The sequence below is a fragment of the Apostichopus japonicus genome, chromosome 13 (genome assembly GCF_037975245.1).
Source record: "Apostichopus japonicus isolate 1M-3 chromosome 13, ASM3797524v1, whole genome shotgun sequence".
NCBI classification, from domain to species: domain Eukaryota; kingdom Metazoa; phylum Echinodermata; class Holothuroidea; order Aspidochirotida; family Stichopodidae; genus Apostichopus; species Apostichopus japonicus.
Genome location: NC_092573.1, coordinates 4,404,204 through 4,417,943, shown reverse-complemented (window position 1 = coordinate 4,417,943; position 13,740 = coordinate 4,404,204). Strand labels below are relative to the sequence as shown.

At 37.2% G+C, this 13,740-nt stretch overlaps 1 protein-coding gene across 1 annotated transcript; it reads right to left on the bottom strand.

Moving 5' to 3' along the window:
• Positions 1–541: 541 nt before the first annotated feature.
• On the bottom strand, positions 542–12,825 carry LOC139978179 (RNA-binding protein MEX3B-like). The gene is made up of 2 exons (XM_071988100.1): positions 12,391–12,825; positions 542–6,762 (listed from the first exon to the last, which is right to left on the bottom strand). Exons 1-2 carry the CDS (start codon positions 12,608–12,610, stop codon positions 5,513–5,515), a joined length of 1,470 nt encoding a protein of 489 aa, XP_071844201.1. The 5' UTR covers positions 12,611–12,825; the 3' UTR covers positions 542–5,512.
• Between the last annotated feature and the right edge of the window lie 915 nt (positions 12,826–13,740).

The following is a 13,740-nucleotide window of genomic DNA, read 5'->3' as shown; positions in this document are numbered from 1 at the left end:
TTTTCTGAATTTTAATAAGATATTAACTTGTTATCTTACCAATGTACTGAAAAATGTCAACTTTTGGGGCAGTTTTTCTTATGTTGATGGCACTTTTAGCTTCCGTATAAACCAGTTGAAATTACTAAAAATCATTGACTGCCAGATAACAGAAATGGTTCTCCAAGCATTGCTGTGTGTAACCATCAGTAAATTGCCGAAGATTTTTAAAATGCATGTTTTCTCCACTTTTGGTCGTGTTTTATGGAAATTGATCAACGTTCCACTATTAAGCTATTCAGAGAAATACAAATTCTTGATCAGAACAAAGACCTTTGAAGAAAAAATTCAATTTTATACTTAGTTATTATCAATAGGCAAGGCTGGGCGACCTTGTGTGGAATATTTGCCAGGTTTGAAGGGGTGGTGGAGTATTAATCAGTATATTTGAGTGAGGGGTGGGTGAAGACAGGGACTTCCACCAATTGTTTCATATCAAAAATGAGAGGAAAAGGTGTCTCCCAACCACTATGATGCAAAAAGATGATAAAAGAATAGTCACTAAGTTAATCAACATTTATTGCTATTAAACCAAACTTTAAAGGGGATTTTGTTGGCATAATCTGAAACTCTCAGGTTAAAAAAGGCATAAGATATGAACACTTTGTGCAATAATAATGATGTCAACAAAACATGCTTTGTATTTGTCCAAATTCACTCTTGGAAATAATTCTAAACATAAATTATTATCATAACAATCAATAATAAAGAATTCTTTACAGTGCAAAATCTCAAAATATTTGGAGTAAATTTTGCCCAGTACTGAATAATACATCTTGATATACGCTCTCCTCTGTTATTTATTATTATAGTAATTGCTACAATAGCCTTCTCAAAAAAATAGACTAAATGTGTAAAGTTTTCTTTTGCTGAATATCTGCAAGATCACCATGACGAAAAAGTTGAAGAGGTTTTTCTGGCCGAAAGAATCGGGGCCCCCTCCTCTCTCCCCCTAGGAGGAAGAGAGGCTCTCCTCACGATTCGCTTAGATCTGCGTGATATGCAGCCAATAGTAGTGACACAGTCACAAGGTAGGCTTTATTTAAGGCTATACAAGAGAGGCCAGGCACCTCTGCCCCCTTTACAGCGAATGGAATGTACGATATAGTGGAAAACGATAGCTGCAAGTAACAAATTTAAAAAAAAAAAAAAAAAAAAAGGCGAGAGGAAGGGCTGGGCGGTCTTATACAAATGATGGAGGTCAAACAAACAAAAAACAAAAATACTTAAATATTCTTGACCAGGATAGCTTAATTTCATTACATGTGAACCTTACAAGTAAACTGACATGTGGTATTTTTAACAGGTTAGAACAAGGATAAACACAACATTTGTAATGGGAAGGGTAAGGGGGGGGCATAGTGTAATGAAGGCCCTGTGTCCAATATTGCTACAGTGGCACGTACATCATCTCGTTAGACCAAGCACCGTTTTGCTTTAGTTTTCTAAAATAAAAAATTCTAAATATTACAATGTGACTTTTCAATGGATTTGGTGGGGTTAAAAATAAAGAAATCTTCCTTCTTTTTTTAGTTTTTTGCTTTCTAGTGGGCATGGAAGCATTGACTTAAAAACATTTCTTGGAATTTCCATATAGAATACTCTTGATGAGGATAAATGCTAAACAAATACATTTATTTCAGTAAAAAATAACTTTTGAAAATAATTATTTCCCCCCAAAAAATATGACTGGAAAACTGTCCAGTTTTTTAACTCTGTAAAACAACCAATTGCAAATAAACTTCAGACGCAAAGCCTCTAAACCTTTTTTCCCTTTAAATTTGATTAGATCTGTAAAAATTTAGGAATAAATGGATTACTTTGGGTGTTGATAAATTGCAATCATATCTTTTTTAACAATTAAAAACAAGCAAGGCATTGTCACATTTCGGCTCTCATCATTTCATCTTCTTATTTAAGAGATCTCTTATTATAAACTCAATTAAGTGCATATCAAGATTAAACAATGTAATGTACAAAATATGAAGTGTTCATTGGTCTCCCTTACGGAGAAAGCAGAAAAAGGTCGCATAAATCCCAATTATGAATTAAATATGCCAATCTTTTTCACAAAACACACTTGGGAGGGTGCTTAACCAATTATTCTAGTCTTGAATATTAACAGTTGTGTGAAATGCCATTACACCTTCATATAAAATGTGGGTTCCATGTTTCAATGTTAACAAAGTTTCTTTCATAAACTAACATCTTCCCTGCAATGGACTGCGGGGTGTGATGGAAATCCATTTCATTTACTCATTTTGTTTTCACCTCCTCCAGATCTTACAGAAGAGGGGAAGGGAGGCCAATGGTGCAAAAGTTTCAAACTGTTTATTGTGACAATGGAAGTTTACCACCAAACAAACTGACCATGTCACCTGTAGCTATGTACAACAAACAACACTTCTAGTACACTTGATCATGAATAAGGAGACCTGCTCAGAGACGATCAGGTGCCGATGAACAGCAGAGCATAGTTGTTCCTCTTGTCAAAAGAAAAAACGTGCAGCACGTTAACCCTTGCATAGCAATCAACAAGTTGCAATGCAACAATTTTGAATACTGATTAGTCAGTCTGCCTGCAATAATCTCAGTTTTAAATTTACAAAAGTGATAAAAAAAATCATCATTTTCTTTGAGAAGTATAAAATAAAAAAACAATTAGGGCTGTGGATATTCACATTTTTTTTTTCCTTCTTCCACTTCCTTGCAAACTCTTGGGTCAAAAATAACCTCAATTCAGTTAATTGCAACTAGTACTAAAACAAACGCTATGCCTTCAGAGAGAAAAGAAAAATGGTTTTCATCTTTCAATTTGTTGGCCAAACATTCTTTACTAAACTAAAGGAAAGGAAAAAAAAAGAAAGTTGCACTTTTATTAAAAAAACCAAAATGATTTTGAGTAAAATGTAAAAACTAAGAAGAAGAGACAAAACAAGGTTAATCCTGCTACCATGGTGAGCAGTAGAAAAAAGTTATAACATTTTTGCAAAATACTCTGAGAAGAAAGGAAAAATATTGGATTTTGCGGCATCGACTTTTAATGTCAATCTACCAGTTTTTGCACAGTGCAGAGAAAAGTAACGTGAAAGCACCAATTGTCGGCTAAGAATCTTCCTGAAATTGGGCAGCCTGGAGGTGTCCTACAGTAGTACCTTAGCTACATACAAACCCCACACTTGAGTGGTACCATCCAATCCCTACACTGAGTGGTACCATCCAAACCCCACACCGAGTGGTACCATCATCTACACTGCACAAACTGAAGGCCCACCTTGACTTTATGCAGTTTGTTCTTCCTGTTGTTCTTTGTCTTAAAAATTAGTCAAAATATTGAAAGGAAAAGAAGGAAAAATATAGAAAAGAAAATATACTACTAACACTCACACAAAACTACAAATGTTGGACTATATTTACTTTTAGTTATGAAAGAAGAAAGGTGAAACTTCAACCTATTGAGCCAACTTCTGAAGATCTTTAAAACCATCTTCTACAAAAACTTTAAAAGATAATATAGTGTCATCGTTTTAACAGAGCAAGAGATCGGGCTTATAAAAAAATCAATGTTAGGCAGCAAAAACAAAAAAAATGTTATACAAGTATTCGGAGCAAGAGCATCTCCACACAAATTGGCATGGCCAGACAGCAAGCAAACCCTTTTAAGTAAAACCCCTTTATGATATCCACAATAACTCCCCAATTTGACCGTATATAAATGAACCCCCAAAGCTTTTAACACTTACAAACAAATGAAAAGGGTAAAACAAAAAAATTCTCAAAAATGTTTTAACAACCCCTGCTAAATATTTGTGATGAGTACCAACCAGGTGACAGATAGTAGAGTGCCTAATTACGCTCAGCGATTTGCATATCAAAGAAACAAAATGCAAGAACATTTACTAGCAGTCAAGTTTAGGACTTACATCACTGCCAGCAGTGAACAAATTAACCTCAAGGAATGAGCTTCAAAACAAAAACAATTCACCTTCTGAAGGGAGCACCATGTATTTATCAGATCGAACTGTATTTTAGAGGGTGTGGGATACTACAACAAGGGAAGGGTTTCCATAACAAACAGGATCATTTATTGCCATATTTTGAAAGCTACTAATGCCCAAGGCCGAAACTTTCATTCAACATGTTGACGGTAACGACCAATTACATTAGCAGACAAGTACTACCAGACTATGAATTTAAACTGCCTTTTTTTTCCCGGTTTTTTTTTTTTAAAGATCAGCAAAGCCGTATTGCAAGCCTTCCCTATCAACTCCATAAAATAAATAAGCCAATATTACTTTCTTTCTAATGAATCTTTTTGAAAAATAAAAAGGTGGAACTTATAAAACTGTTTGAATACTAGAATGTCTTGCAATTCTCTTCCTTTAAAAATAAAATTAATACATGGAAAAAATTAAAAAAAGGTAGGCCAATTGCATTTTCTGGTGCTGGCCATTCCTGATTTACTGTGACATTTCTGGAAGTTTCAAACAAGGCCCTGATTGAGCCATAAGAAGACAGTGCCTAAAGACTTCTTTTATTTAAAGCACACTGTTTACCGATCAAATTTTTGTCTTTTTTGTCATTCAGAAACAAAATTTTTTGGGTAGCAAAAATAACTCTATAAGCCTATACAATAGCATATACACTCTAATTTCCCCTGGCAGGATGGCAGCAAAACATTACAGGGTCTTTTAACTCCTTTTTTTTTTCGTTTTTCTTTTCAACCTTTAAACCACTTACAAATGAAGGCATTCGATCATTTTTGGTCAATTTTTGCTTACCACAGTCAGGAATATAACACACTGTACCAAAAGGAACAAATCATTCAAAACGTAACGAAAGTTTTCTCAGGTAGTTTAGTATACAAAGTCCTCTTTTACAAATAGTTGAAACATTTTTTACATCCAAAATAGTGACTTCAATAAGTTTTTCTTTCTTTTCTTAGGGCACCAAAAAACACTTTACAACTTTTTTTCTCTGGTAATTTCTTGTTGTTCTACAGTATTTCAAGAATAAAATAGGTTCCAATATAAAATGGTTATAGTAAAATACACTGTGCAAAAAAAAGCATGAAAAAAACAAACAAACGAACAAAAAAACAAAAAGATTTCTGTAGAAGACTATAATTCTTTTTTACACAAATAAACTCTTGAATAGTTCGCTTATCTATGAACTTTCAAATATCTGAATATCTTCATAAATATATAATTCTGAGTCACTCGTAAATACAGTGGGTTTATATGCTGTCTGGGCTAACTCAAAATCTCACTTCCATGCCAAGAATTTCAAAAAGAACTGCCTCGATTTTATAACGCAACTTCGCTCCGTGCCACAAACATCGTTTTTTTTTTAAGAATTTTTTTGGGAGTTGACTCTCTTTAAAATTTACAATGATAATAATAATAATAATAATATAATAATAATAGTAATATAATCATTGGCAACTTTGAAAAAATATCAAAATAAAAATAAGTTATGAAATGATGCGGATAGCTTGAGTAACAATTTCCTGGCACACAGGACACTTCTTCTGGTCGGTCTCCGTAACTTGGTTGGCACAATCCATGCAGAACAGGTTATGTCCGCAGGGCACCAATGCAGCTATGATCTCCTTGTCTTCACACATTGTACACTTCTTTGCAGCCTCAATTGCCGAGCCGTTGCTACTGGAGTCGGAAGATGGGCTGTTCTCTATGCTCCCTTCCGAAGATCCAGAAGACATGGAACCTCCTGATGGCAACAGAGAACCCAGCAGGCCGGAAAACGCAGGCCGACTGCCCTTGAGCGGGTCGCTGTTGAGCCTGATGGCTGGCTTGTGGTTGTGCATCACATCATCTGAGTTGTCCAACTGAGACTCCGAGCCAAAGCTGTGGGCGCGTTGTGGACCCAGCGCGGAGTTGAATGGGTCAGGGTAACGGTTGACATCCCGCCAGAGATTGCTGCTGCTCCCCACCTGTTGGTTCTGCAGCTCAAACGTGTTGTCGGAGATGACATCTGGGGACACGTCGTAGAAGTTGCTCTCCTGCTGGACAGAGTTGAACAACTGAGAGAAGATGTACTTTGCGGAAGTACTATTGGCGTTGAAGATGGAGTCGTTACCATTGCCGATGCTGTTGCTTCTCTGTGGGATGACCACTTCCTTCTGGCCGCTCCCCACCATGGGATTAAAGGGGCCAATTGGAGTGAAGACGCTCATGTCTGGTGCACCAGTGATCGAGAAAGTCCCAGTGTCCGTACCGTTGGTTGCAAAATCATCCTGCTGACCCTTTTCATTGTCGAGCTGACCCCCGGTACGCATCGCAATGTGGGCTTCAATCTCCTCTTTGGCCCTCTCTACATTATCAGGGAGCCCCGTCACTTCAAATACTGGCTCATTATCCCTGCTAGGTGTGACAATGTATGTATTGGTCTGTTGTTGGATCCTCTTAATGGTTGCACCCTTCGGACCAACGACCAACCCAACCACACGGTAAGGAACTCTCACCTGGAGCATGGTCTGCCCGGGGATAGCTGGAGGTGGTTGCCCTGGTAACCCTGGCCCTATCTGACCCTGGCTTCTCCTGGCCCTGATCTGACTGAAGTGTTCCGCTGCTTGCAGTATCTCTCTCTTGGCCGCTATCACATCCTCCTTTCGGCCTGTCACCACAAAGATGGGCTCCTCTCCCCGGACAGGAGTCTTGATGTATGTGTTGGTCTTAGCACGGAGTGCTTTGATCTTGCATCCTATGGAGGGAAAAGAAGTAAAGAGAATGCCAAGTGATGGTGAGGAATCAAAAGCAGGCAAGCATCAATTGTGTCTCTTTGCAAATGTAGTGGATATAAACTAGTTCACACCTCCTCGTCAAGAGAAAAATATCTCTATTTACTCCATTAAAGTAATGTCAAGTAAAGGAAATCAAATTGAAACACATGCACAGCAGTGCAAAGCCCTACGAGTTTCCGTCCCTCCTCTCCACAGGCATTGACCTATTACTATATTGGAATGTGCATGAAAACTCCGAAGTGATTATATAACCATGGAATGAATATGGTTCCTCGCCGATCACATATCTTTGTGTACAAGCTGCAGAACCCTGAAACCTGGGAAAGGAGGTTCACACTTCTGTGACAGTGTCACTGGTCCCTTGTTACAACACTAAAAGGCAAGAACAGTCACAGACTTCACTCCTAAACAAAGAAGGGTATATTTCATCTGGTTATCAGAATATTGTTAAGAGGTTCAGTGGCTTAGTGTATAATCTTCTGCATTGCAAATTTGTTATTTTAAACGCAGCCATATTGCCAGTCATAACACACACAAAAATAATGGTCAAATGAACACACAAGTAACAGCTATGCATTCTTACACTTGTTCTTTCTTCACCCCTCCCCCTCATCATTTCATAATTATTAGCTTTCCCTCCTTACCTCTCTAAGCCCCCCAGCTGTCATACATATAGACAAGCAAAACTTCCACGCTGGAATCAACTGCTATTGCAAACACCCACACACTCGATCACCAACAATGCATGTCCCCATTTAGTTTTGAACTAGCTTTACAGGGCGGCCATTGACATTCCAGCATAGCAAACAATTACACATTTACAAGCACTAAAGTCTTCTCTTTGAAGCTACAGCAAACCCGTACCATATGCAAGAGAATAATCTGCAGGCTGAATCAGTACACAAAGTCTCTTATCAATGAGTGTGTAGTGGAACAAACAAGCGTGTACACAAACAGACAAAAATGAAACGGAACTTCCTGTCGTGAAGGTTCAAACTCCAGGTGACATAATATAGTAATCTAAAATCTCTTTCGTTTTAATAAAGAAGGTTCCACACTTGGTAGTGATTACATTAACAGCCACTGGCAATTGTAGATTCACTAGTCCTGTTTGTTTCTTTTTTATGGCCTAGGTGAGGTCACTGCAACACAATTATTGATACTTATAGCCAGGCAGGCAGGCTAAGAGCTAAAGATTATCACAACAACAATGTTCCTGTCTGGTAACAGAAATCAACAACATGTACTTGGATGATGGTAGTACTATTGATAATATTGGCAAACTGCAAAGACAGATCAGAAATAAACCATTTGTTCACAACTTTTAAAAGAGTAAATAATATTAATTTAGGCAGGGCAGTTGTCTTGGAGACCGCAGTTTGGTGACCTCTTCGTCTATCTGTCAGAGTTACTGTGTATTTCAACAGACAGTCGTCTAACACTCTATGAAGTCACCAGTCAGAAAATACAGCATTTTTCAACTGCTCCAAGTAAATTATAACCCAGGATTTACAATCACTTCATTACTACATAGTCATTGGTGGGTTACTACAGCATGTTCCTACATAGCAAAATGCCTGTAGTTGCTAGCTTACAGAGTGTTGGGGTTTTTTTTCACCCATTAAGTGCCAAGTTATGTTCAAAAACGCAACTTCACAAATTGACTGATCAACTTATTACACTACTCTACTCATCCAATGTGTCGTTCTCCTGCAAAGATTATTGCCTCAAACCCCCGTTTATAGAATTTTACAAACATGGGAAAGACTGTTACACCAAACCTTTTTTGACTTCTCTAGTTTGAACAATCGGTTCAATATTGGCGCAAGAACAGACAGAACATTTAAAGAAAAGGGTTGGATTTCTGTGTGTTGCCATAGAAATGTGGAAAATGTTGATCCAATATATACTATGCTATAACGAATGTACTAGCGACAGACTCCTAAACGAAGGTAATTCACACAACCAGAGAACAAAGTGGCTATCGTATTAGAGCGTGTTGATCAATAAGATTGTGATCGTCAATGCCTATTACAACCATAATCATACTGTAGATCCCTCCCAAGGGGCTCAAGCAATCCTTCTGTACCTTTTAATTGACGGGATAAGAAATTGATTTTCCTCAATCAAGGTCTCCCAATTTAGTCCACTGCCAATGCACGATACCATTGTCTAGGCTCACACACAATCCACTCGTTTATTGATCACCCTATTCATAACTCTCAAAATAAGACAGTCTAACTTTATATCCATTATATGAGTGGGATGGTTTTCCTGGTAATGCTCAAGTAATCATCAACTGACCACATTAACAAAAGACAGAAGAGGTACTAGGTAGGTAATGATGGCCCCACTGGTGAGTTTACAAACACAGTCATAATATTATATTATATAGCTGCTTAGCATAAATCCAAGTTACTATTTGAACAGTAGCATGCATGTCACTTGTTAATATGTGGCTTCAATGGAACAGGTACTTCTTTAACCAGAAATTGCTAAAAAATTTGAAAACAGGGCTATTCAAGTGGCACAGACCGAGTGCTAAAAAGTTAAATTATCAATAGTTGCATACACACTGTGGTTACACCATTGAAAAGAACTATTTTATTTCCGTGTTGTTATTAGTGTAATTCATTTTTTAAAGTGTTGTTAATACATGATATGATTTCCTGTTTGCTGATAATCAAGGTCCCATCAAATTCATAATTTGGTTGTCAACTTGGCTCTTTCAGACATTCTGACCAGGACCATTACATTCTAGTCCAAAGATTTTTTAGGTTGGTTGCTGCTTCTAAAACATGTTAATTCAAATTCAAATGTTAATTCAAATGTTTCTAAAACATTTTAATTCAAATTATTGAAATTTTTTTTGACATTTTCAATCCTGTACTAACGCACATGAGGCAACTTAAAAAGAACCACAGACTATCTTAGAAACCCCCTATCAAAGGAGACAGTTCAATACATCAACCTATATTGTATTTCTTGATGTAAATGTCACATCATTTGACCTCGGGGATCGATCTGAGACTCCACAGAAACTTTTTAAGACATAGAAGATAAACTAGCTTCTAAAGTTGCTGGAAAATATTTACTGGTACTACAGAATTTGTCATTCAACTTTGCTGTCCCCCCCCCCAAATTATTCATTAAAATAGAAACAGCACACAATAGTTAAATTTTACAAAAGGTATAACTCTTCTAAGACTAACCACATCAGCAGATGTGACGGGAAAGAAATCTTTTGTCGATCTCTTGCAAAGTTGTGAAATTTTGGACGAGCACAAAAAGTAAATCTACTGTCATATCTTAATTTAAAATGACATGTTTATATACTACCCACCAATTGGTTAAAAATATTGGTGACAAATGGTGTAGGCAAGCAATGGAAACATGTTACACAACACCCTAGTGTACATTACATCACCCGTATGATTAACACAGTATGACCAATGCCAACCTACACACAAATGACGTGTTCCACCAAGCACAATAGCAGGCCTGTTGGCCTGATCTAGGTTGGCAGTTATCACTGATGAGTAAGCATAACAAGCTTTGCTTCCCATTTCAACGGGACGCTAACCTGACGCTAACCCTATCGCAGGAAATTGTTTAGACTCACTGTTCATCCGAAACCCAGTTAACCTTTGTAAATACATGTTAGCTATTTAGATTATTATACAACATACGCAATGAATTTTTAAGATGGAAATTAAAAAGATTCTATAGTGAAACAGTTTCTCTTAGAAGTATGCTTGACCTTAAAACACTGTCTTAACAAGTTTCTGAACATTTACCAACCACACTTGGAAAAATGCCAAAATTCTTTTTAGGCTGGCATTTTCAACTTTATAAAAACTATTAAAATTATTATCACTAGTCTACTCAATCATAGTTCAGGAAGTTTGCGGAAGAAGTTGAAATTATGAATATTTCCAAATTTCCAGGTACAAAAATATGTAAACATGCTTGTCTTTCAAAAACAATGAATAGTAACACAGTTAACATTTGCATACATTTGTTCCTGAGCATAACAGTTTACCATTCTGCAACAAACTACACAACAACACAAACTTTTTTTTAAGTTTTAAATGAATTCTGGTATTGTGGTTGCTCTTTAATTACATGTATCATGTAAGAGACATTCGATTAAATAGTTTTTAACTCCAAAGGAGTTATCTGAAGTTTTAATTTTTGGTTAGTGCCAGCAATTTGTTTTCCTCAAATCTTTCCAAAAATCTCTCAGAAATGAGAATCATCCAATCTTACTTTACAATAGAAATTGTTACCAAGTTAACATAATGATGAGCACATAAATGTTCCACAGCAATCAAAGAATCAGCTCATAAATACAGAAAAATTACCAACAGGGAAGGTGATTTTTCAATTAACCACAGCCAAACCGTTTGAGATGCTCAAAGCCTGAATCTCACAAAACAATACTAAGGCTTAACTTGTAATCATTGACAATGTTGTTAAACAACAACTCCCACTACAGTATATGAAAAAATATAAAGCAGCACTTTTCTTTCATTTTATGTTTCCTTAGCCACAGTGCTAGTATCAAATTACTTTTAGGTTATGCCATTCAGGAATGCCAAATTGTTGCAGTTTGCATTTTGTCTCCAAATTTCTGAACCCTACTACTACTAGTACTAGACTAGGCACTCAAAAAATATCTGTTTAAACTAAAAGTTGATATTTATCTCAACAAATGAAGGTTATTTACCAACAAGTAATTAATGTGGGCTAGGGTCATGCGAACAAACTTAGGCTTAATCATCATGTAGCTCTCTTATCAAGTAGGCTATTTCACAATTTAAAAAAAGGTTCCTTACGTAAAGTGAATCTTTAAGTTTAAGGTTTACTAGGCTATTGCTGGCCAAGTCTAGAAAATTTACTGACCTGGCCCGCATCCTTATAGTATCCAACAAAATTTTCATAATCCAAGTCATAATTTAAAAGCTGCTGCAAGTTACCAACAGTCTGGGGTTAAGCATGGCCTAGAATGATATTCAGCTGGAATATTTTTTAACTACATAACAATGGGCTCACCGTCAACAAAAGTGGAAAATCAATAATTTATGCATTAAGGTAGGGCTAAGACTAGAGCCCATTCTAGACACAGATGCATTTTGATAGCCTGGCAATGAACTAGAACTTAAAGACCATAGCCCTAACATCTTTCAAAATTCAAGTATACTTAGGGCTAGAAGTTGCTTAATAAATTATATTAAAGCAATTTATCTCATAATAACTCGCATTTACGATCAACATATATTATTGTATCCTGCACCACTTTTACAACATGATGTAGATTGACATGAGGTCCATTTCCAGATGGATGCTGCTGCACACCACGTTGCTTCAAACTTCATCGTCTCGCATTCCCAAGCCCACGTTCTCGAGAACAAAGGCGCTACCAGCAGTACAACGTACAAACACTCCATACACACCACACTGACAAAATATGCCCTACTGTATCACATAGGCTTGATTGTACTGCAAACTACAGCGTCAGAAGAAGCCAATACTACGCCATTTAAAAGTTTACACAACGATGGATTATTTTGACTTAAAATACGTACCTTGTCTACCTACGATTTCTGCAACATGTTCAGAACTAGGAACAGGTACACATTCCGTGGTATTGCTGCTTTTAATTCTGGAAGTACTATCGAAGGGAGAATCGTCGTCGGGGTTTTCTAACCCCAGTAACGATAAGTTCAGGGCTAACGCTTGTAAACCCCTACTATCATCGACTCCATGGTTATCTCTTTCAATCTCAGGAAATATTGTACTCGGCATGATGAATTTTAAAATGACATAGGATGGTTAATAGTAATATCTCACGTATAGAATCACAAGTATCGTAACGTCCTCATCACCAAATAATTTAGCACTAAAATCAATCCCGAAGCGTGTCGCATGTGAACTGTAGCTGTTAATGAGTGTGTAGCATGTAAGGCGCGGCGATCCTTATAACTGTTATGTGTGTGCCTAGCTAGCTGTTATTCGCGTAACTTACAATACGTTGTATGTAACTCCGTCTTCAATGCAATATGGCGGGTTACATTACGATGCAAACTAGTGACGTCACAGATTTTGTTTGTCACAACAAAAGGCAATTGCTCATGGAATTTGTTCACGCAAACAAAGACGAGTTTTGATTGGTTACAGGTTAAATTAAGGCGGGGCTTATCAACACGAGGCATTTTCCCCGCGAAATTTTTTTTAGTTGCAAACATCGTGGAAGCCTCGAAATGGCAGGTGCAATACAGTTTGTTGTTGATTACACGTACCTAGACAAAGAAATCAAACGGCGCGTTGGAACTTTTGGCGTGGGTTTTTATGGTGCTCAGGGCAATATTTGCGAAGCATTTTCTTTGTTGAAGGATACGAAAGCTGTCCTGCGCGCCAATTTGACCTGAGCTTCGACAATATCCTGTGTATGTTAAATGTGCGTCAAAGTGTGTAGTATTGGCGGCAAATTGGTGATTTTCTTTCAAGTATCGAATTTCACATTAAAGCCATCTACCACATTGTATAAATGTATTGTTACTGAATTACACTTGTAATATCTGCTCAAGGTATTGATCAAAATATGGCATAATTTTATGACTGTGTTTATGACACAGATATCACAATTCATATGAAGAAAACAAAATACTGTAATCATAACGAGAGACAAAATATATTACAAGCAAATTCTGAACAGGAAATGTGTGGGTTCACTGTTCATTTCCACCCCATCCACATACATACACAAACGCAATCGCGCCTCGAGGACGTGGTGCTGTATAGCACAGTATTTCAGAGGTGGGGAGAGAATGGGAATACTTAAATCCCCCACTGATTGAGCTAGGGGCACGCCTTGAGTCGATCGTCGACATTCTGTAAACCAATTCATCCGAAAGTGGACGCAAGGAACCCTCGAC